This window comes from Euprymna scolopes, chromosome 29 (assembly GCF_053919585.1).
Source record: "Euprymna scolopes isolate OS-2025 chromosome 29, ASM5391958v1, whole genome shotgun sequence".
In the NCBI taxonomy this organism is placed as follows: domain Eukaryota; kingdom Metazoa; phylum Mollusca; class Cephalopoda; order Sepiida; family Sepiolidae; genus Euprymna; species Euprymna scolopes.
In genome coordinates, this window is record NC_136510.1 from 71,362,649 (window position 1) to 71,383,146 (window position 20,498).

Genomic DNA, 20,498 nt, shown 5'->3' on the forward strand with positions numbered 1-20,498 from the left:
TCTTGCACTGGTGTTAGTATTTCATGCATGATGTAATGACATATGATTATATATGTAATATGTATATGACAATGTGAAATGCAAAAGCGTTAAGGAAATGGGCTACAATGATAAAATAGAAAATTATATAGATATGTTTCTATACGCATGTATATATACACATATATATATATTTATATACACATGTATATAACCACATGTATGTATATAGAGATATGTTTATATAAACATGTATATATACACATATATATATGTGTTTATATACACATGTATATATATATATATATATATATATATATATATATATATATATATATATGAAGGTGTTGGTATGACATTTTTTAAAATAATGGTATTTGATTATGTACGTAACGTACATGTACATGGAAGGTGTAAAATGCGAAAATTTATAGAAAATTTACTACAATTAGAAAATAAAAAATGCCAAAGAATATATATATATATATAATATATATATATATATATATATATATATATATATATATATATATATATGTATATATATGTATACAATGGTGTTAGTATTACATGCGTAATGTAATGGCATATGATCATGTAAGGTGTAGGTATATGAAAGGTGCAATGTGTATGAAATATGAACATTTTAAGAAAATGAAAACGAAAAAATAAATACTACATTATAAATAGTAGCACAAAAAAGAAAGTCTACACTTGTATTTTTTTTTCAAATACCGAATATTTAATCTAAATTGAACGAGACTGTTTAAACAATATCTCATTTGATTCCCCCTTTATTTCTCTACAATTTTACATGCTTATATTTGACGTTTAAATGATGTATCCTAGTGTTTAAGTCAATTTTAAAAATTAACTTTAAATTGAGAAAGCAAAAAAAAAAAAAAAAGAAAGGAGAACTGCTCACAATTGAAACCTGTTATTTAATTGTAACTTAAGGACATTAATGCAACACAAATACAACAGGAATAAAATGAACTAGTTAATATTTAGTAACAAAGACTTTATGTAATTTGACAGCTTATAATCTTTTGGCTATTGCTTAAATTATTCTGCAGCCATACTCTGGTGGAAGGGCATCTCAATTCTCTGTAATTTTTGTCCAAAGTTCTTCTAGATTTGAAATTTTATCATTGCATAGCTGTTGCTCGATGTAACTCGATCTTACAAGCGAACTATAGACCTTAGACCATTGGCACTAATTACGCCACACACCAAAACTGAGCCTTCACCACCTTGCAGCGTTGAAACTGTGCACCTAGGATCAAATTCTTCGCCCTTTCTTCGACAGATTTACTGCCTACAATCACTGCCTAGTCTATTGAACTTGGTTTCGTCGCTAAAAATCTATTTCGAATAATATGAAGCGCCATGATTTTCATTGTATCTGACGAAGTCCAGACGGCACTTTCTGCTCTTTACAGAAATTACTGTCTTGCGTCTTGTAACAAAGCTTCTCAAGTCAAATTCCTTCAATCTGTTCTTAACTGTAGAGAGTAATTTTAACAAGATTACACTGTTGTTGGATTATAAGAGCCGTTTTAAATCTGTTTCTGAGGCTGAAGATCTTGATAGCATTGTTTTCCCTGTAAGAAATAACTCTAGGACAACCAGATGAAGGGGCATTATGAACACTGCTTGTATTTTGGTGCTTTTGCGCAGTTATTTGTACCGTTTTCTCATCACATTTCAATGTGCGGCCGATTTCTTGATTGAATAAACCGGAAAGGTGGAGATTAGTGAGCTCTTGACAATCACTAAGAGAAAGTCAAGGCATATGGACTAAATGTTACGTTGTATAACCTAGAATAATAAAAATTACGATTAGAGAGCCTATGTTGCCTAGAGGTGAATATTTTAAGCTGGTTTTAATCTCATTTGTTGCTGAAGGGTTTCTTTTTGCCTTTTCGATTTGAAGTTAATTTTTTAAATTGACGTGAGCACTAGGATACGTCAATATACAGTCAAATATGCACAGGTAAACTTATAGAGGAATAAAAGGCGAATTAAATAAGCCATAGGTGATTTAAAGAGTTATACTGAATTTAGCTTAAATTTGCGGTACTTGAAAAACTGACAAGTGCGGACTTTCTTTTTGGCGCCACTGTAAATGTACACACACACACACACACACACACACACACACATATATATTTATATATAATGGTAATACTATTTTAGCTGAAATAATGATACATTAAATGGTGTATGATGATGTATATGTATGCATATGGAAGATGCGAAGTGTTAAAATTTAAACGAAAATCAACTAAAATTAATGCAACATATACAAAAAATACTTAATGCTCAAGGTAATGGAAGTATTTTATTCCAATAGGATTATGCGTATGAGGATGTGTATGAAAGTTGTAAAGTGAAAAAATATCAAAGGAAAAAAAAAAAGAAGGCCAGAGACTGATTTCCTTAAGGCAAGATACTGAAAAAAATCTCCACATTAATACAGGAAAATATTATGCAAAATGAAGAAAGTTTCTGGCTAGGTTCTTTTTTTTTCTTTTTTGAATAAATTTCTAATTTCTACTGCCGGCCTCGAAGACGCACCTGATCTTTACTACAACTTCATTGAGATTACATTGAAGAAACATTGCAAATTAATAATATGCATAAAGTCTGCTTGAAATTTAATGAATTTTTATCCCCCCCCCCTTAATGCTCAAAGGCTAGTCGATGATAAGGGTTAATAATATCGTTGGGACGATTAATCGGAATCGGAATCGGAACTTTTGAGGGCATCGGATTCGGAAAAATTATGCATATTTTTCGATGCCAAAAAGATTCTTTTGTCTTTTTTAAAATTTTGTTTAAAGCAAACTTTCCCACTGCTTGTAGTAATAATAAAATACTAAATATTTATTGATTTTAAACTAATATTAAATATAAAATATATATCATCGCCCCCCCCCCCCACGCAAGTGAAAAAATATCTGCACATTTAACATGTTTTTTTTTTTAAGGTAATCGGGAAAAATATTTAGAGATTAAAAAAAAAATCGGGTTCGAATCGGAAATTTAGTATGGAATGAGAATTTAGTACGGACTCAATAATTGTATCGGAATTGGAAATTAAATCGAAATCGTCTGATAATTAATGAGTTTATCAGGTGGACGGCGAGACAACAGGATGGTAACGGTATTAAAGAGACCCCCCCAACATTTACTCACATTTATCTTCTCTTTCCATTCGCTTTTCATCATCTCCTCTTACTGTTTCACGTTCCTGGCTGTACGAATATCTCCGTTTCCGACAAAATCCTATGACTATACGAGAGTCAAATATGTTCTAAAGTCGAGTACTGTTGCCACATCTGTGACGAAGTTCTTTCCTGTCTTGACGCGGTACAAAACAGTCTTCGAAATTTAGTGGCGGAAACCTTTCGCCTTCCCTTCCTCTTTCTTACAAAAGATACGTTTCGAATCTATCTCTGCTCTACCATTAATTTTTAAGGTAGGCGCTCGACTGAACTCCAATCTATGGTCCAACTCCTGTAAAACGTTCGCAACAAATACTTATTTAGCTACATCAACTATAAATAATTTCCCCCATTCTCTATCTGTGCTTAAAACTAAACAAAAATTATACGACCAGAGTTTCTTTCCTAGAACTGTCCGTCCGTGGAACACAATACGTGGAGCTGCTTCTCAACTGATTATAACATGGTAGTTTGTTGAGCTGCCCTCTTAAATAATCAAGATCTACCAACTTCCACCATTACTGATCATATTGTCTCAGCATTTATTTAACACTTATTAACCCTTATCTCAGAGTGACATCCGGGTCTTGATATGCGATGACACCCAAGCAAAAAAAAAAAAAAAAAAAAAAGAAAAAAAAAAGAAAAAAAAAGAAAAGAAGCTTATTTAAGGTAACGATTAAGGTCGTCGAATCGATCGAAATATCTTTGCTTTAGTTTCATGAAGTGTGTGTGTGTGTGTGTTTAGTTTTTACTAGTCTGTTATCATGCGTATCTACTAAGACATTTTCTAAACCTATTAAAACCAAAACAAACTAAGTTGTAGCGAAATATGTTATTACAGTGTTAATAACATGGTACCCCAGCCACAAAAATTGGTTAGTTAGAATCAAAGTTTGATATACGAACTTCAATTGTATTTTTGTCAAACTTTTTAAATATCACAAGATAACTTTACATGCCTTATAATTTTGCGTTTCAACATAAAAAAACCCTTATGTATAGGCATATTTTATTTATTTACAGTCTATGTTCAAACACAAAAATTGACCCAAACATATTAAATAATGGTGGCGTTGGAGATACAGGATACTGGCGGGTGTGGGTAATTTTCTAACACGGTAGCGGGAGCCCATTTTCTAATTTTGTTGAGAACATTGGATTGGGATTCACGTTTCTACCCGTATTTATAACATAAGTAGTGTCAGTGAATCCTCTAATATATTTGAAATCCATAACAAGTTCAATTGGTGCACCATCTGAGGAGATCAATATTGTTTGAGAGGTTCAGATGCGCGTATTTGGCTTTGGCAGCACTTAACAACGATCCAACATTCTAGCATGCCTTTTTCTACACGAATCGCATTTAAGTCGATTTAATGGCGTATTCAATGTAAATACATACATAATCTTAGAAATATTGTCGAATACTTATTTTTATTTATATTTTGTTTATAAATTTTAGTATAAAAAAAGAACCTCATCCATTTTAATAATACACTAGCAGGCCGCCCGGCGTTGCTCGGTCGTAAAATACGCTGAAATTTCGTATTTTATCCATGCAGATTACGCATTTATTATTATAGAAACAATTATCTATCGATTATTAAAATGAACCTAATATATAGTAGTGAGATCAAAATTAAAAGTGTGTGTGTGTGTAACTTGAGTGCTATTCGCCTACCATCCCTTTTCTAAAAAACTGGAATCACCCGATCGTTGAAGACAAGATTCAAGCAAGCAAGCAGGTTCAGACGGTCCACAGAGTTTTATAATTATATAGATTTCAAACAGTCTGCGAATTTTTCGAAATTTTCTACATGACGACTTATGATTTAGATTATTACTGCACAATTACCTTGCTTGTTATTTTCACAACGTTTCGGCCGATTTATCTTCTCTATCTTCTTTGAGGCAGCGTTTCAAATTTGGATATCTTCATATCAAATTCGGTAACTGTTGTGGGGACTCACCCATAGACTAAAGATGAACTCTTCCAAACTGTATAAATTAACTGAGAGTTGTGGTCCGTTATCTTGGCGGTACTTACTACGACGGTTGCTCTTTGTATATGCTGTGGCTGTTTTAATATATTTTACCTTTTCTAACTCATCTTTGTGTCCGCATTTTCCCAAGTGATCATTCCAGGGCCACAACAGTAACCTATAAGAAATTTTGAGTTATACCTTTTACTTAATCCACGGGTGGTGGTGGATGGGCGATTGTTCTCCTTCATTCAACCATGACCGGACAAAAGTGTTAATTATATTATCTTTTTGTTATTATTGCTTAATTGGCTGCCTTTAATCCTTTACTAAAAGCGATAAAAACTAAGAATAGCATAATATTTAACACTTTTGAAGTAATCCTGGGTAAGGAATACTCCGTTCCCCAACAATTAAGTGAAGTAGATAATATAAAGGAACTCGAATATGGCCGACATCATTTTACTTTACACGGCGACGAGGACGAGAATAATATACAACCGTAAATTAGATAAATGGTTTAGTTAAAAATTCCGTATTGAGTTTGACAAGTTCAAAAAGATGCAGCTGAAGAAGGTCTGAAGATACATTGGCAAAAACGTAGTGAAAATGATAGACACACGTTCATAGATAGCCCTATGCAGTTGTGGGTGTACACGTTTGTGAGAGGTGCGTCTTAAAGACCGGTAAACACGTCAAATAAATAAACAAACAAAAAACTAAATAAAAAAAACAAACAAAGCAATTTACAAAAGATCTATATATGTAATAATAATAATAATAATAATAATAATAATAATAATAATAATAATAGTTGGCGACCATTACTTACTTTTTTTGGTCCTCCGAGTAGTGTTTCTCCTCGGGTTGGAAGCCGATCACACTGAGGGCTATACCAGGTATTAAGACGGAGAAGCCGAGAAAAACTAAAATGAGAAATCGCTTTGTGGAAAAAGTGTTTGCCCTTGGCGGGTAGTGACGCCTGTGGCGCTGGTGTCGACTGCGCAGCACGGTCGCGTGTATCCCGGGCCGCATGATGACAGTGTGGTGATGGAGTGACCGTCAACGTCGACTGTTTAGCTCTAAAGCCAAATGGCAATGCACACACAAAAAAAGAAATATTTATTAAAAGAAAAAACAAGATCGTAATATATATGGGCGGAGCCTTGGTTGTTATCAAGGGCCGTGAAGGAAGAAGACCAATGCGGCTTCAGCTGTTCAGCCCCAGTGAAACGTAGGCGCGCCAAAATTTCAAGCCAAGAGCCAATTCCACTGAAATTAACTCAACGAATATTCATGCTGGACGTTGACGGAAAGTGATATAAATTTAATTTTTTTTATTTCTTTTGTTTTTTGTTAAGATAGGGGATACTTAAAAAATATCACTGTCTCTGCGGTTGGGATTTGTAAAGACGGTAATACCCGCTTAGGGCGATTTCAGAGCTTGAGGTTTTGAATTAGCACCGTCGTATTGTTTATTATACGACGAGTCTTGGACTCAAGTTGAAAAGTTCCATTCACCAAATTCTGTCGAAGAGAACACTGACAGCATTCAGGAAGGGTTGAACATTTGGAGACCTTCCTCAATAGTCTTTTCTGTTTTTGTTTTATTCTTTTGTTGTCAGGTTCTCTCTGATTCTTTTTATTGTTTATTTTGCAATATATATATATAGATATAATATATATTATATGCAATATATATATAGTTATATATATATATATGTATATTAATATATATGTATATATATTAAAAAAGAAAAGATTATTGGTTCAGACGTCAACAATTCCTTGGTATTTTGTTGTTGGTAATAAAGCGATTAATCCTTAAGATTTGGATAAGAAGTATTCTCGGCTATCACGTCCTGGAAAAGAAAAGAGAAAAATAAAAACGTTATTCTTCAAAATCAAAAGCAGTTTATAAAAATAAATGTATATACGAAGACACAAATTATATATATATATATATATATATATATATATATATATATATATATATATATATATATATATATCCTCACCCGTTTTTTTTTATCCAAAACAAATCCCTCGATACAGCTTTGAGAAAGCGAGGGCGAAACCGGTCAGCTGACTTTCCCATTTTTTCTCTTCTGTTGATCCCGTTGATTTTATAATAAACGTATTTAATCATGAATTTAAGTCTTCCCTTGATAATTGCGATATATAAATTTTGTATACCTCAAAGAATCATGATATTATATATATGTATATATATATATATATGTATATATATATATATATATATATATATATATATATATATATATATATATATATATATGTGTGTGTGTGTGTGTGTGTGTGTGTGTTTATAAATATTTGAACATTTTAAATTCGCATACCGATTTCGGCAGCAGCTAAATAACGTAACGGTGAATAGCGCTAAGTATTGCATGGACGGTCAAGTTTCAATCCTAGCTTGAGGTAGTTGCTGATCTAGCACTGATGAGCTGTGATAGAGCGAAACAATACTCTCTCTCTCTCTCTCTATATATATATATATATATATATATATATATGTGGGTGTGTAGTAACCCGGGTTTTGTTAGTACAAGATGAGTGACCATTTGGGAATTCTAGACTCTGTATGTGCTCTCCGCTTATCTCGGCATTTGTTTCCAGTCGTCTTGTACATGCACTTCACTTGCCACTGGTATTTAACAATACCGACTTAGGAGAGGTGTGCATCCATAGTCTGTAAAGACTGAAGGAGCCTGTCAAAGACTGAAGGAGTGTGTGACGTGACCGTCCCAGAAAGTTATTGGGCTTCCCACTGGGGGGGGGGCTGAGACTCCCGAAAAACTGGAGAATTCCAGGTAGATATGATTGTTTTATTCTTTCAGTATCGTTGTGTGTGAGATTAATTCCCTTCCAGCACGACAGATCGACGAAGCAGCGACATATCAACCCAATCGTGAAATGAAGACCAACCAAATCAATTGACTGGTTCTGCTACACTGAGATACCTTGCGAGGGATCCCCTGCGAAGGACGAGCACGGGTCACATTTGGTGACCTTCGACGGGGATAGCTTCACAGTGTGTAAAAAAATATATAACTACAGGGTGTCAAAAATCACTGAAGGGTTGAAAATCTTTTTTATTTTACCATTAATGATTATTTTTTCTCTATTTCTGATATTTTACAAATAATATTTTGAAAATAATTATGAATAAGTATAGCATTAAACAACGTACGCAACTTGTGAAATTGTTTTTTTTTCAAAATCAGGGGTCAATTGTTTTGACACAAAGAGTTTGACGGCATTTTCGTGTAAGAAATAACCCAAGTCACAGCACAATTCGAAACATTTTTCTTGTATCTTAAAGAAAGAGTCTTTGTTAAAAAAAACCCAAACCCTGTAAGAATTAAAGAAAAAACACCAGGAACGAAATAATAGGAGTTAAATCGCAATCCAGAGATTCTGTAATCTTTCATTAAAATGTTTTACAAAGAGCACAAATATGCGAAGCTGAAAATAAGCAACATTTAAAAAACATTACTTTTCATGAATAAAAATTGTTTGAATTTTGCCTTTTTCTAAATTTTCCTACGCCTTAGTCAGAGTGTGTTAAAATTACAGAAGGATATCATAAAAAATAAAGAATCTATTAAAGTTCAAAACTCTTCAGTGACTTTTAAGATGTACTAAAATTTTATTTGTTTTTTTAAATTTTTATATGCAATCCAAACTATTAAGTGAAAGATAGATGATTGTTAACAACGATGAGCATACGAGGGGCGAGCAATAAGTAATGCCCCTCACCCACTTCCAGTTGTCTGATCAAGCTGAAATCTTGCATGTGTAATGATTTATATCTCTACGGGTTATGTGGCAAATTACAGATCTGAACTAATTGTGGTTTCTGTTTTACAGGTGTTTGAACTGAGTCAGGTGTGTAATGGAACCTGTTGAATGTCGATCTGGTTTTTGTATTTGAAAGGACGCACACCACAGGAGACTTTTGATAAAATGAAAGAAACTTATGGTGATAATGCCCCATCATATGACCTTGTAAAACGCTGGCATCGTAAATTCAAACATGGCCGGGAGTCTTTGGAAACAGCTCTCAGACCTGGTCGCCCCCCTTCTGCCATTGATGAGGCATCTGTCCGTTAAGTTGAGGCTGCCATTTGAAAGATCGACGCATTACTATTCGTCCAATAGCCCAAGATGTCAAGATTAGTACAGGGTCTGTGGAAACTATCATTCATGACCATTTGCATATGCATAAAGTGTCTGCCAGATGGATTCTCAGGTTGCTCACACCATTCCAGAAGCGAGAACGCGTCGAGTGCTCGAGGATGAATTTGGAGATGTGCCAAGAAGATGAGTCAAAGTTTTTTAAAAGACTGATTATACAGGAAGAAACCTGGGCCCATCACTATGATCCAGAGACCAAAGCCCAGTTAATGCAGTGGAAGCCCTTGGACTCAACACCTCCAAAGAAGGCAAGGGTGCAGCCCTCCGCTGGCAAGATCATGCTCACAGTCTTCTGGAACCAGGACGGAGTAGTGATGACAGATTTCCTGGCAAAGGGTACCACAATTACAGGAGCCTATTATGTTTCACTTTTGAGAAAATTAAGGGAAGCTATCAAAATCAAGAGGTGGAGCAATATCAGCAAAAGTACCCCCCCCCTCTGCAGGACAACGCTCCGGTCCACAACTCGCATGTCGCCAGATCAGAAGCACCTGTGTGTGGTTATGAAACCCTTCCCCATCCTCCTTACTCTCCTGACCTTGCAACCTCTCACTTTCACCTCTTCTGAGCTATGAAGTTGTTTTTGAAAGGAAAGCGTTTCCCAGATGATGCAGCCTTGATTTCTGAGATCACATCGTGGTTGGAGGACCAACCTGGGGTGTTCTACAAAAACGGTCTCCAGAGCTGCATCAAACGATGGGAGAAATGCATAACTCTGGATGATTCCTATGTAGAGAAATACTAATAAGTGTACCAAGTTTCGTTGCTCTACTCCTATAGGAAGTGGATCAGGGGCTTTACTTATTGCACGCCCCTCGTATATAAAAACTTTTTTTCATTTTTTTAAAATCCCAAACAAATTATCGCCGTTAAATTTGTTTTTATATTCCACTTATTTTTAGACAGGGTCACCACTTATCAAGGCCCGAAGGCCACTCGAGGATAAGGGTTAATGAATGTAAGATGGTAATGAAGTAATCCTTAATGATGTAAATTGAATGGAATTTGTTTATTTATGAATACGACCTAACCCGAACTTGTTTGCATTAGATTTGAAGGCTACCATTTTGTATTCAGCTGGGAAGCATGCCGGCTTGCATTCCAATTAGTCGTCGATGAACTACTACTACTACACTCTGATACTACTACTACTACTACTACTACTACTACTACTACTACTACTACTACTACTACTACTAGAATATCTTTATGTCTGTATTAGAAGTCCAGGCCATTATTTATTTTCATTTCTATTATTATCAGTTATTTTAAAGATTAAGCTTCCATTCCTTTACTAAAAATACATTTGCATACGTGATTATTGAAGCGGCCCGTACGCAAATACCTCCATTAATATTATACAAACTAGTGGGACCCGTGGAAATTGCACAGGGTGAGAAATGTATTTACTCAACAAATATGTTTTTGTGTTTTATGGGCAAAAAAAAAAAACAAAACAAAAAAAACTAATAAAACACGCAGCAAATATGAGTTTATTATAGTATTTCCATTAAAATAGTGTCCATTGTATTTTAAAAGTAGAACTGACCCAAATGATATATATATTAATAAGTACTAATAAATACTCAGAAAGTAATACATAGTTGAGTACAAGAGTCGATTTTTTATTTACTCTTTCAGTTCAGAATATCTAGACAGACACTGTTCTTCTTTGTTTCGTTTGAATGTTCCGTTTCTTACGTTATGTTTCGCTACACGTCGAAATTACTACGAGTTCATTTCACATATCATTACAACATTGATCAAAGATTATTATAATGATATTTGAATACGAAGCTATATCAAAGGGAGGTCACTTTTATATTCTTGTTCAGGGTTGTCAGATTGACTTTTGTAAAGCCAAATTTTGTAAACTCGGCCTTTTTTTTTGTCTTTCAAAAGTTGTATTGCTCTTATTCAAAGCATAATATACAGACTAACCGCGAAACAGGCAAAATATCTAGATTACGTATGGACACTTTTGTCGGTATCGATCGACAACTGGATTATTGTGATAGCAGCATCCGTAGAGATTAAAAAAAATCGAAAGTGCATACTATCTGCGTTTATTCCAATGACAGTTTTAGTTTAAACAGCATGAAAAGAAAACGTGACCTATTTTGTAGTTGAGATATAAACGTACGTATACTCTATACCTACATTTCCTCTGTAGTTCGCGGATTTTATATTTCGCAACATTACTACACACATCACGTATTGATGATCAAGATCTTGTTTATCCCATCTCTTCCAATCATAGTACGGTGGGGAAAAATAGCTTGTTAATTTTACCATTTTAAAATCAACTTCTCTTGTTTTCTCTATTAACTCTCAGTTTCTAATTTTTCTGTCATTGAAATGAATGTCTTTCTCTTTGGGAAAACACATTTTTATTCCAGACCTGCTATAGAAGACTTCGAACCAGTTGCTGTAAAAAATGGTTAAATCGTTCGACCACTCCAGAAATACCTGACGTTGAGACGCCAAATGCTTGCAATACAATATTACACACAACTTGCTGTGTACCTAACAAACTCTGCTTTCAATCACGTCATGTTTCCACAATACACGGATCTTAAAAACCCCAGAAAACTCAAAGGCTACTAGACCTTTTAGCTTATTTGTTGAAAAACTTATCACTGAAGCTCAAATAAACCTTTCTCTAATCCAATATAATACCTAATCTGAAATTCTCCCTTTAGCTTTTAACCCAGCCAACTGTATTACTCGAACTACAAAACCATCTAACGCAAAGCAAATTGTCACCTTTCAGAAATAAATCCTCTTTATCCAACAAAATTACCAAGAACATCTACGGACGGGTCCTAAATAGGTGACAGCGTAGGATGTGCTGCAATCCAGGACAAAACCAAATCGCCAAAACGCTTACCCAGCAAAGAATCGATTTAAAGTGCAGAAGCTGCAGCAATCAATTTAACCATAGATATCAGCTCAGAAAAGGAATAAAACATGCCTCATTTTCTCAGATGCCGAACCCACACTTTTATCATTAAAAAAATCGAGATATCAGAAACCTACTTATAAACAGACTATTAAATACAATAATAATATAAACGAATATTAAATATAATAACCATATTATAAACAAATATTAAATAAGATAACCATATAAACAACTATTAAATATAATAACCATATTATAAACAAATATTAAATATAATAACCATATTAAAAACAACTATTAAATATAATAACCATATTATAAACAACTATTAAATACAATAACTATATTATAAACAACTACTAAATACAATAACCATATTATAAACAAATATTAAATACAATAACACTATAAACAACTATTAAATATAATAACCATATTATAAACGACTATTAAATACAATAACCATATTATAAACAAATACTAAATACAATAATTATATTATAAACAAATATTAAATACAATAACAATATAGACGACTATTAAATAAAATAACCATATAAACAACTATTAAATATAATAACCATATTATAAACGAGTATGTAATATCATAACCATATTATAAACAACTATTAAATACAATAACCATATTATAAACAACTACTAAATGCAATAACCATATTATAAACAAATCTTAAGTACAATAACAATATAAACGACTATTAAATAAAATAACCATATAAACAACTATCAAATATAATAACCATATTATAAACGACTATGTAATATAATAACCATATTATAAACAAATATTAAATACAACAACCATATTATAAACAAATATTTAATACAATAACCATATTATAAGCAACTATTAAATATAATAACCATATTCTAAACAACTATTAAATATAATAAGCATATTATAAACGACTATTAAATAAAATAACCATATTATAAATAACTATTATATATAATAACCATATTATAAACAAATATTAAATATAATAACCATATTATAAACAATTATTAATATAATAACCATATTATAAACGGCTATTTAATATAATAACCATATTATGAACAACTATTAAATATAATAACCATATTATAAAGAACTATTAAATTTAATAGATATATGGAAACTAAAGCCGCTTTCAGGACTGCCTGCAACCATTGTAAGAAAGTAATAAAGAACGCAAGAGAGTTGTATGCTCAATCCGTCAAGTCCAAAGTAGCTGAGCAGCGGCTTGGTTCCCACCAGTTTTGGCAAATAGCAAACAGAATCCTGAACAGAAGCGTGTGCTCTATCCCAACTATCATCAATGGACCTGAGGTAATCTCGTCAGCATCAGACAAAGCCAAACTCTTAGCTAAGAACTTTGCAGCTAATTCTACCCTTTGCGACCAAGGCCGCCAACCCCCAATATTTCCTCCTGTATCAGAAAACACGCTATGTGATATACATATATCTGTACGTGATGTTGCCAAGCTAATCAAAAACCTTGATTCCAGTAAAGCAACTGCCCCTGACGGTATTCCAATTATAGTACTCAAAAAACTTCAACCAGAACTAGCGCCCATACTTACAAAACTGTTTAAACGTTGTCTTAAGGAGAATAGCTTCCCATCACCCTGGAAAATCTCATCAGTATGTCCTGTATTTAAGAACTCAGGTGATCGCTCATCCCCCTCTCAGTACAGGCCAATACGTCTCCTGTGCGTCATGAGTAAGTTACTGACATCTGTGTTAAATACAGAAGTAATCAACCATCTCAACAAAAAATAACCTTCTTAGTGACACTCAATATGGTTTCCGTTCTGCTAGATCTACAGCAGATGTGCTTACAGTTATATCTCATAGGATTAGCGAATCTCTCGACGGAGGCAACCTTTCTAGGGCAATTGCTCTTGACATATCTAAGGCCTTTGATAGGGTATGGCATAAACGTTTACTTTACAAGATCTCTAGCTATGGTATAGCTGGAAATGTCTTCTCAATTATTAAATCATTTCTTTCTGATAGGTTCATAAGAGTAGTAGTTGAAGGGCAAAATCAGAAGCTCACAGTATTAATGTTGGTGTCCCTCAGGGGTCCATCCTGGGCCCAACTCTTTTCCTGATCTACATTAATGATCTTCCAAATCACATCCTTTCATCATTTGTAGACATTTATGCTGATGACACTACCATTTATGGTAGCATATCTAAGACAGTAAACGACCAAGTTCTCTCCGATTCTCTCTCCTCTGATCTTGAGCACGTGGTACAATGGGGAAAGTGGTGGCTGGTTACTTTTAATGCATCTAAAACCAAGCTTCTCTATTTACATCATGAACATTCTGATCCACATCTGGCATCAATTGAAATGAATGGCTTTTTTCTTCAGGAGGCTTCAAGTTTTGACAAGCTTCTGGGCTTGACCATTACTCCTGATCTTAAATGGAACACGTACATCAAATCTGTTGCCAAGGCCGCTGGAAAAATGGTGGGATCTTTCTATCGATCCAGTAGATATCTCACTGCTGATGCAATTCTCTATCTATATAAGAGCCAGGTACGTCCAAGGATGGGATACTGTTGCCACATATGGGCAGGAGCTGTTAGAAAGGACTTGTCCTGCCTTGATAGAGTCCAAAATAGACTTCGTAGCCTCGTAGAAGATGTCCTTTTTTTCTTTCCTGCAACCTCTATCTCACAGAAGAGATGTTGCGAGTTTGTCTTTGATGTATCGTAATTTTCATGGAAAGTGTTCGACTGAGCTTCAGTCTATGGTCCCCCCTCGCCAAACTTTCACAAGAAACACTCGTCTAGCTGAAAACACTATCAATAATTCCCCCCCCACACACTTTATCTGCGCCTAAACCTAAACGTAGATTCCATGAACAAAGCTTTTTCTTAGAACTGCACGCCTGTGGAATTGTCTTCTGTTTTCCTGCTTTCCAGCTGACTACAATATGGTTATCTTCAAGTCTAACGTAAACAAGTTCTTGATGAGCCGTTCCATATAAGTTAACAAATTTACAGAATTTTCAGAGCCGTTCCATATAAGTTATCAAATTTACCAAATTTTCATTACTAATGATTACTATATTGTCCAATTTCTACTGTACACTTTTTAACCCTTATCCTTGAGTGGCCTCTTGACCTTGAAAATGTGGTGATGCCTGTGTAAAAAAATAATAACCATATTATAAACGACTATTAAATATAATAACCATATTATAAACAAATATTAAATATAATAACCATATTAAAACAACTATTAAATATTAATAATCATATTAAAAAGAACTATAAAATATAATAACCATATTATAAACGATTATTAAATATAATAACCATATTATAAAAAAATATTAAATATAATAACCATATTATAAACAAATATTAAATATAATAACCATATTAGCAAGGAGTATGAACCGTATCTTTTGTTGGATACCTAACCACACTGGCATCAGGGAAATAGAAAAGCCGACTCAGCAGCTAAAGAAGCAATTATAACGAAGCAATTTTAATGAAGCAATTATTAAGAAGCAATCATAATGAAGCAATTACATTGAAGCAATTATAATGAAGCAATTTTAATAAAGCAATTATAATGAAGCAATTATAATAAAGCAATTACAATGAAACAATTATAAAGAAGCAATTATAATGAAGCAATTATAATGAAGCAATTATAATGAAGCAATTATAATAAAGCAATTATAATGAAACAATTATAATAAAGCAATTATAATGAAACAATTATAAAGAAGCAATCATAATGAAGCAATTACATTGAAGCAATTACATTGAAGCAATTATAAAAAAGCAATTATAATAAAGCAATTATAATGAAACAATTATAATAAAGCAATTATAATGAAACAATTATAAAGAAGCAATTTTAATAAAGCAATTATAATGAAGCAATTATAATAAAGCAATTATAATGAATCAATTATAAAGAAGCAATTATAATGAAGCAATTATAATGAAGCAATTATAATAAAGCAATTATAATGAAGCAATCTGATATGAAGATTCCATACACAGATTTCCAACAAACCATTAACTAATACATTTCCACTAAATGGCAGAAAGCATGGAACAACTGCCCTAATAACAAATTACACCACATATCACCTATAATCAAAGAATGGAAACTGGGATATAGGAAGCAGGGAAAGGAAGAAGTAATCATAGCCAGGTTACTTTATAAAAGGAGAAGATCTTCCTTTATGTATACCATGTCAAAAACTTATGCCTATTAAATACATACTAATTAGATCTAAAGACTTCGAAACAATAAGATCACAGATTTTCCAAGTAAACATCTCCGAAAAACTTTTTAGTACTGTACAAATAAAAGATATATTAAATTTTTATAAAAACAATTGGACTGCACTGGAAAATCTAAAAATAGAATAATGACCACTATTATTCTGCAAGGTAAAATGGTTTCACAAATCAGAAACGCATCTACAATCTTCTCATCTTGTATTTATCTCCAAATGAATATCGGCCCTGTCGGTGGGGCATTAGAATACACCGACTGCCTCCCTACAGAGGGTAAAAGTCCCTCAATGGGGGTCCTGGGTATGACCTTAAACTATATCCAGTGGTGAGGCCCCCAGCTTGCGGGCTTTGGGGAGTGTGGAGCCACCCTTTAATTACCATTGATCCCAGGTCCACTCTGACCCGGAGTGGTAGTACCTGTTAGGGTTCCAACTATGGGTTAAATAGAAACTGACTTGAAAACAACAAAAATATTCTATTAAAAAATTTTTCTTCAAAATCTTTGGATTCGGTGTTAAATAACCCGAAAAGGGTTGATATGCCGTAAAACAAAAACACCCAACCAACCAACCAACCAACCAACCAACCAAATGAGTATAACACCATTACTCCTTAACCGTAACATAAAACCAAACTGCATTTCATATATGCTAATTTAAAACAAAACTGTTTAGCTTTAAAACGATCCTTGGCCGTTAAACACCAACCAACCAACCAACCAACCAACCGAACAAACAAACAAACAAACAAACAAATAAACAAACAAACCAGAAGATATCTCATACAGTCCTTCATCTGGACGTGTCAGATACGGGTATTTGTCCAGAATTCCTTATATATTAAGAGCATATAAATATAAAAATAAGCTGTATGATGCACATACCTGTTACAGAAATAATATATCATATTCCAAAAATCACATAAATTGTATCATGCATTTTTTTTATTCATAAAAAATCACTTTGAGCGAATTTAAGTTTTTCCAAGGTCCTCATGTTAAGAATAGCTTTCTAAAATCTCGCAAATTTAAATTATTTAAAGTCCTCTTCCTCGTTATATGTTTTCAAGATAGCATCGCGATATCGTCGCTGTTTGCTTAGGCACAAATTTTGATTTTCGAATTTAAAATAAAACTGCTCAATTAATCTAAGTGATTTTTAATGTACAATATTTTAATGGCGTCCCGAGCACGTACACGATATAGCCTAACTTTACCTTTGATTTTTATATGGTCCTCACATACGCTATTAGGTGGAATATCGTTGCTTTATCTGGGTAAGTGTCGCCCCAAAACACTCTTTCTTGCCTTGATAGAGTAAAATATCGACTTCGCAATCTAGTAAGAAATCATCTTTTCCGTTCCTCATGGCAACTCTTTCACAGACAAGACGTTGCTCGTCTTTCTATTATAATTTTCATGGCATGTGCTCGACTGGTCTCCAATCTCGGGTTCTTGCTCATAAAACATTCACAACAAAAGTTCGTCTTGCTACAACGCGAGCAAAGAACTTTCCTATTATTTGCTGTACACCAAAAACCAAACAGAACTTACATGAACAGAGTTTTTTCCCAAGAAATTCTTGGGACTACTTCACAGCTTAATACAGGATAATCGTGTTCAAGTCCACTGTCAACAAATACTTGTTAAGTAATGACATTATAGTATTTTAAATCGTCTACCTGATAATCTCATTAAACCTTATTCTCGAGTGGCCTTTCGCCTTTATTAGTGATAACCTATGAGTATATTGCTTAGATAATAAATACATTAGAGCATATTAGGTTAAGTAACGCTTCAGGCTATATCATAAAAAACACAAAAAAACAAACAAACAAAAAACGACTATAATAAAATATATTTTCGTTGTTTTAAAAAATAAAACAGGTGCTTTTATTTATACAGTTAATGCAGGGAAATAAATGATATCACGTTTCTAAAAAAAAAAACAAAAAAAAACAAACATGCGCACACATTCAAATAAAAACTTATATTTTAACTATTGTTCTTCGAATTAAAAGATTGCTTTTAGAATTTTTTGTTATTTTACGAATTCATCCAGCATGAATTCGCGATTGTCGTTATCGTATTCCTGACAATTCCCTGAGGTATTGTCGAAAATTCAGTATTGAAGCAGGAAAAAAAAAAAAATTGAACCAAACTTCATTTTGATTTCACCCATCTTTCCCGAAATGATTTATGCTGAAAGAACAGTTTTCAATGAGCTCCGTTTATAAGTTGACTAAGTGCACTTAAGTTTTGTTTTTTGTAATCCCTTTTCATATCATTTGCTGAAAGCAAGACAATACCACAGGGAACTGTCACCAATACAATATCGACATTGGTTATTCGTTATGGTTGGACCCGGAAAAGAAATTTAAAAGAAATGAAAAAAGTAAAAAGAAGACATCTTATGATTTGAAGAACAATGTAAGAGTTTTGTCTTTCTCCCCACGGAGAAATGCTAGATGAAATGGATTTCATCGTTTGAAGGAGAATCTCCCACCCCTAATAAACAACAATAGCAGATGCTTGATTTCTTATACCAAAAAAAACCCAAAAAACAAAAACAAAAAACAAAAAACAAAACAAAAACAAAACAAGTTCTGCTCTTATTTGTGTGGTTTTAAATGTAAACTAATTAGGGAGAAAGCGTATATGTTGACCGTTCGTAGGTTTATATTCGCATCGAAGGCATGTTACTTTTTATTTACACTTAGTTTATAATAATATTATCTCGAGAGCACATGGTATTACTTATATGGCTATTATGGCCATGACAATAAAAACAGATAGTATAGACTTTTGATTTACTATCTATATGATTGCTGATATCACGATGTTTGTAGGGTGCGAATAATACGTCTTTCCGGCGTCTCAATACTGGCTCTCTCTCTCTCTCTCTGTATATATATATATATATATATATATATATATATATATATATATATATATATATATATATATATATATATATATATATATATATATGTTTTTTCGATTCGTGTGAGTAGGTTTTATTACTCTCTTAACCTATCTGGTACAAAAAGTACTTAAGGATGTTTTGATTCTTTTATTATATAAATTTTTCGTATCTTAATTCCTATATGATTTATATAAAAATTCTTCTTAAGGACTTTCTTTAATATTTTAATTTTAACTGTTTTCATTATCGTTGTATTTTTCCTGTCATTCCTCTGATTCCAATTTCTCCCATTCTTTTTTCAAAATTTTCCGAGATTGTTCCGAGTGCTCCTACTACTATAGGTATTATTTTGATTTTCTTCATCTTCCATATCCATTTCAACTCTCTGGCTAGCTTTGTGTATTTGCTTCGTTTCTCCTTTGTTATTCACCCAGAGGTCAGCTGGAATAGCAAAGTCTACAATTTGACAGGAATTTTCTTTCTTGTTAATTATTACGACATCCAGTCGTCTTGCTTGAATTGGTTTATCAGTTTGTATGCCCAATTACCATAGGATTATTATTATTATTTATTTATTTATGTATATATTATTTGGTGATGATATATATATATATATATATATATATATATATATATATATAGTATTGGAAATTATTTGACTTTGAAAACTATATAAAAATGTTTTAACAAAAATTTAATTTTTAATCCTTCGATGGAAAATTATTTTGTCATTAAGTCATTTAATCTTCGGCAATCGCTGAACAAACATGCTTTCTCGAACTGATATATTAGTATATTAGTGAAATAATAACTGGATTGTTTTTAGGTTTGGTTATTTGGGAAGTGTTATTTTATCGGTACCACTTTAATAAAGGTTCTGTCTTTAGATCCACAAAACATCTGATAATCAGAGTTTGCTATTTCACAATCTAAGTTAAGGTCTTTTGTTTATGTTAAACCGTTGTATAGT

At 32.9% G+C, this 20,498-nt stretch overlaps 1 protein-coding gene across 6 annotated transcripts in view; it reads right to left on the reverse strand.

The window, feature by feature from the left end:
* Positions 1 to 20,498, reverse strand: part of LOC145252711 (uncharacterized) — a 1,486,750-nt gene that overhangs the window by 130,936 nt on the left and 1,335,316 nt on the right. For all 6 annotated transcript variants that reach the window (XM_080112543.1, XM_080112538.1, XM_080112540.1 and 3 more), the window contains one exon: positions 6,027 to 7,056. In XM_080112543.1, the coding sequence (XP_079968669.1) occupies positions 6,027 to 6,229 (203 nt within the window). In that variant the 5' untranslated portion in view covers positions 6,230 to 7,056. The remainder of the gene's footprint in view (positions 1 to 6,026; positions 7,057 to 20,498) is intronic.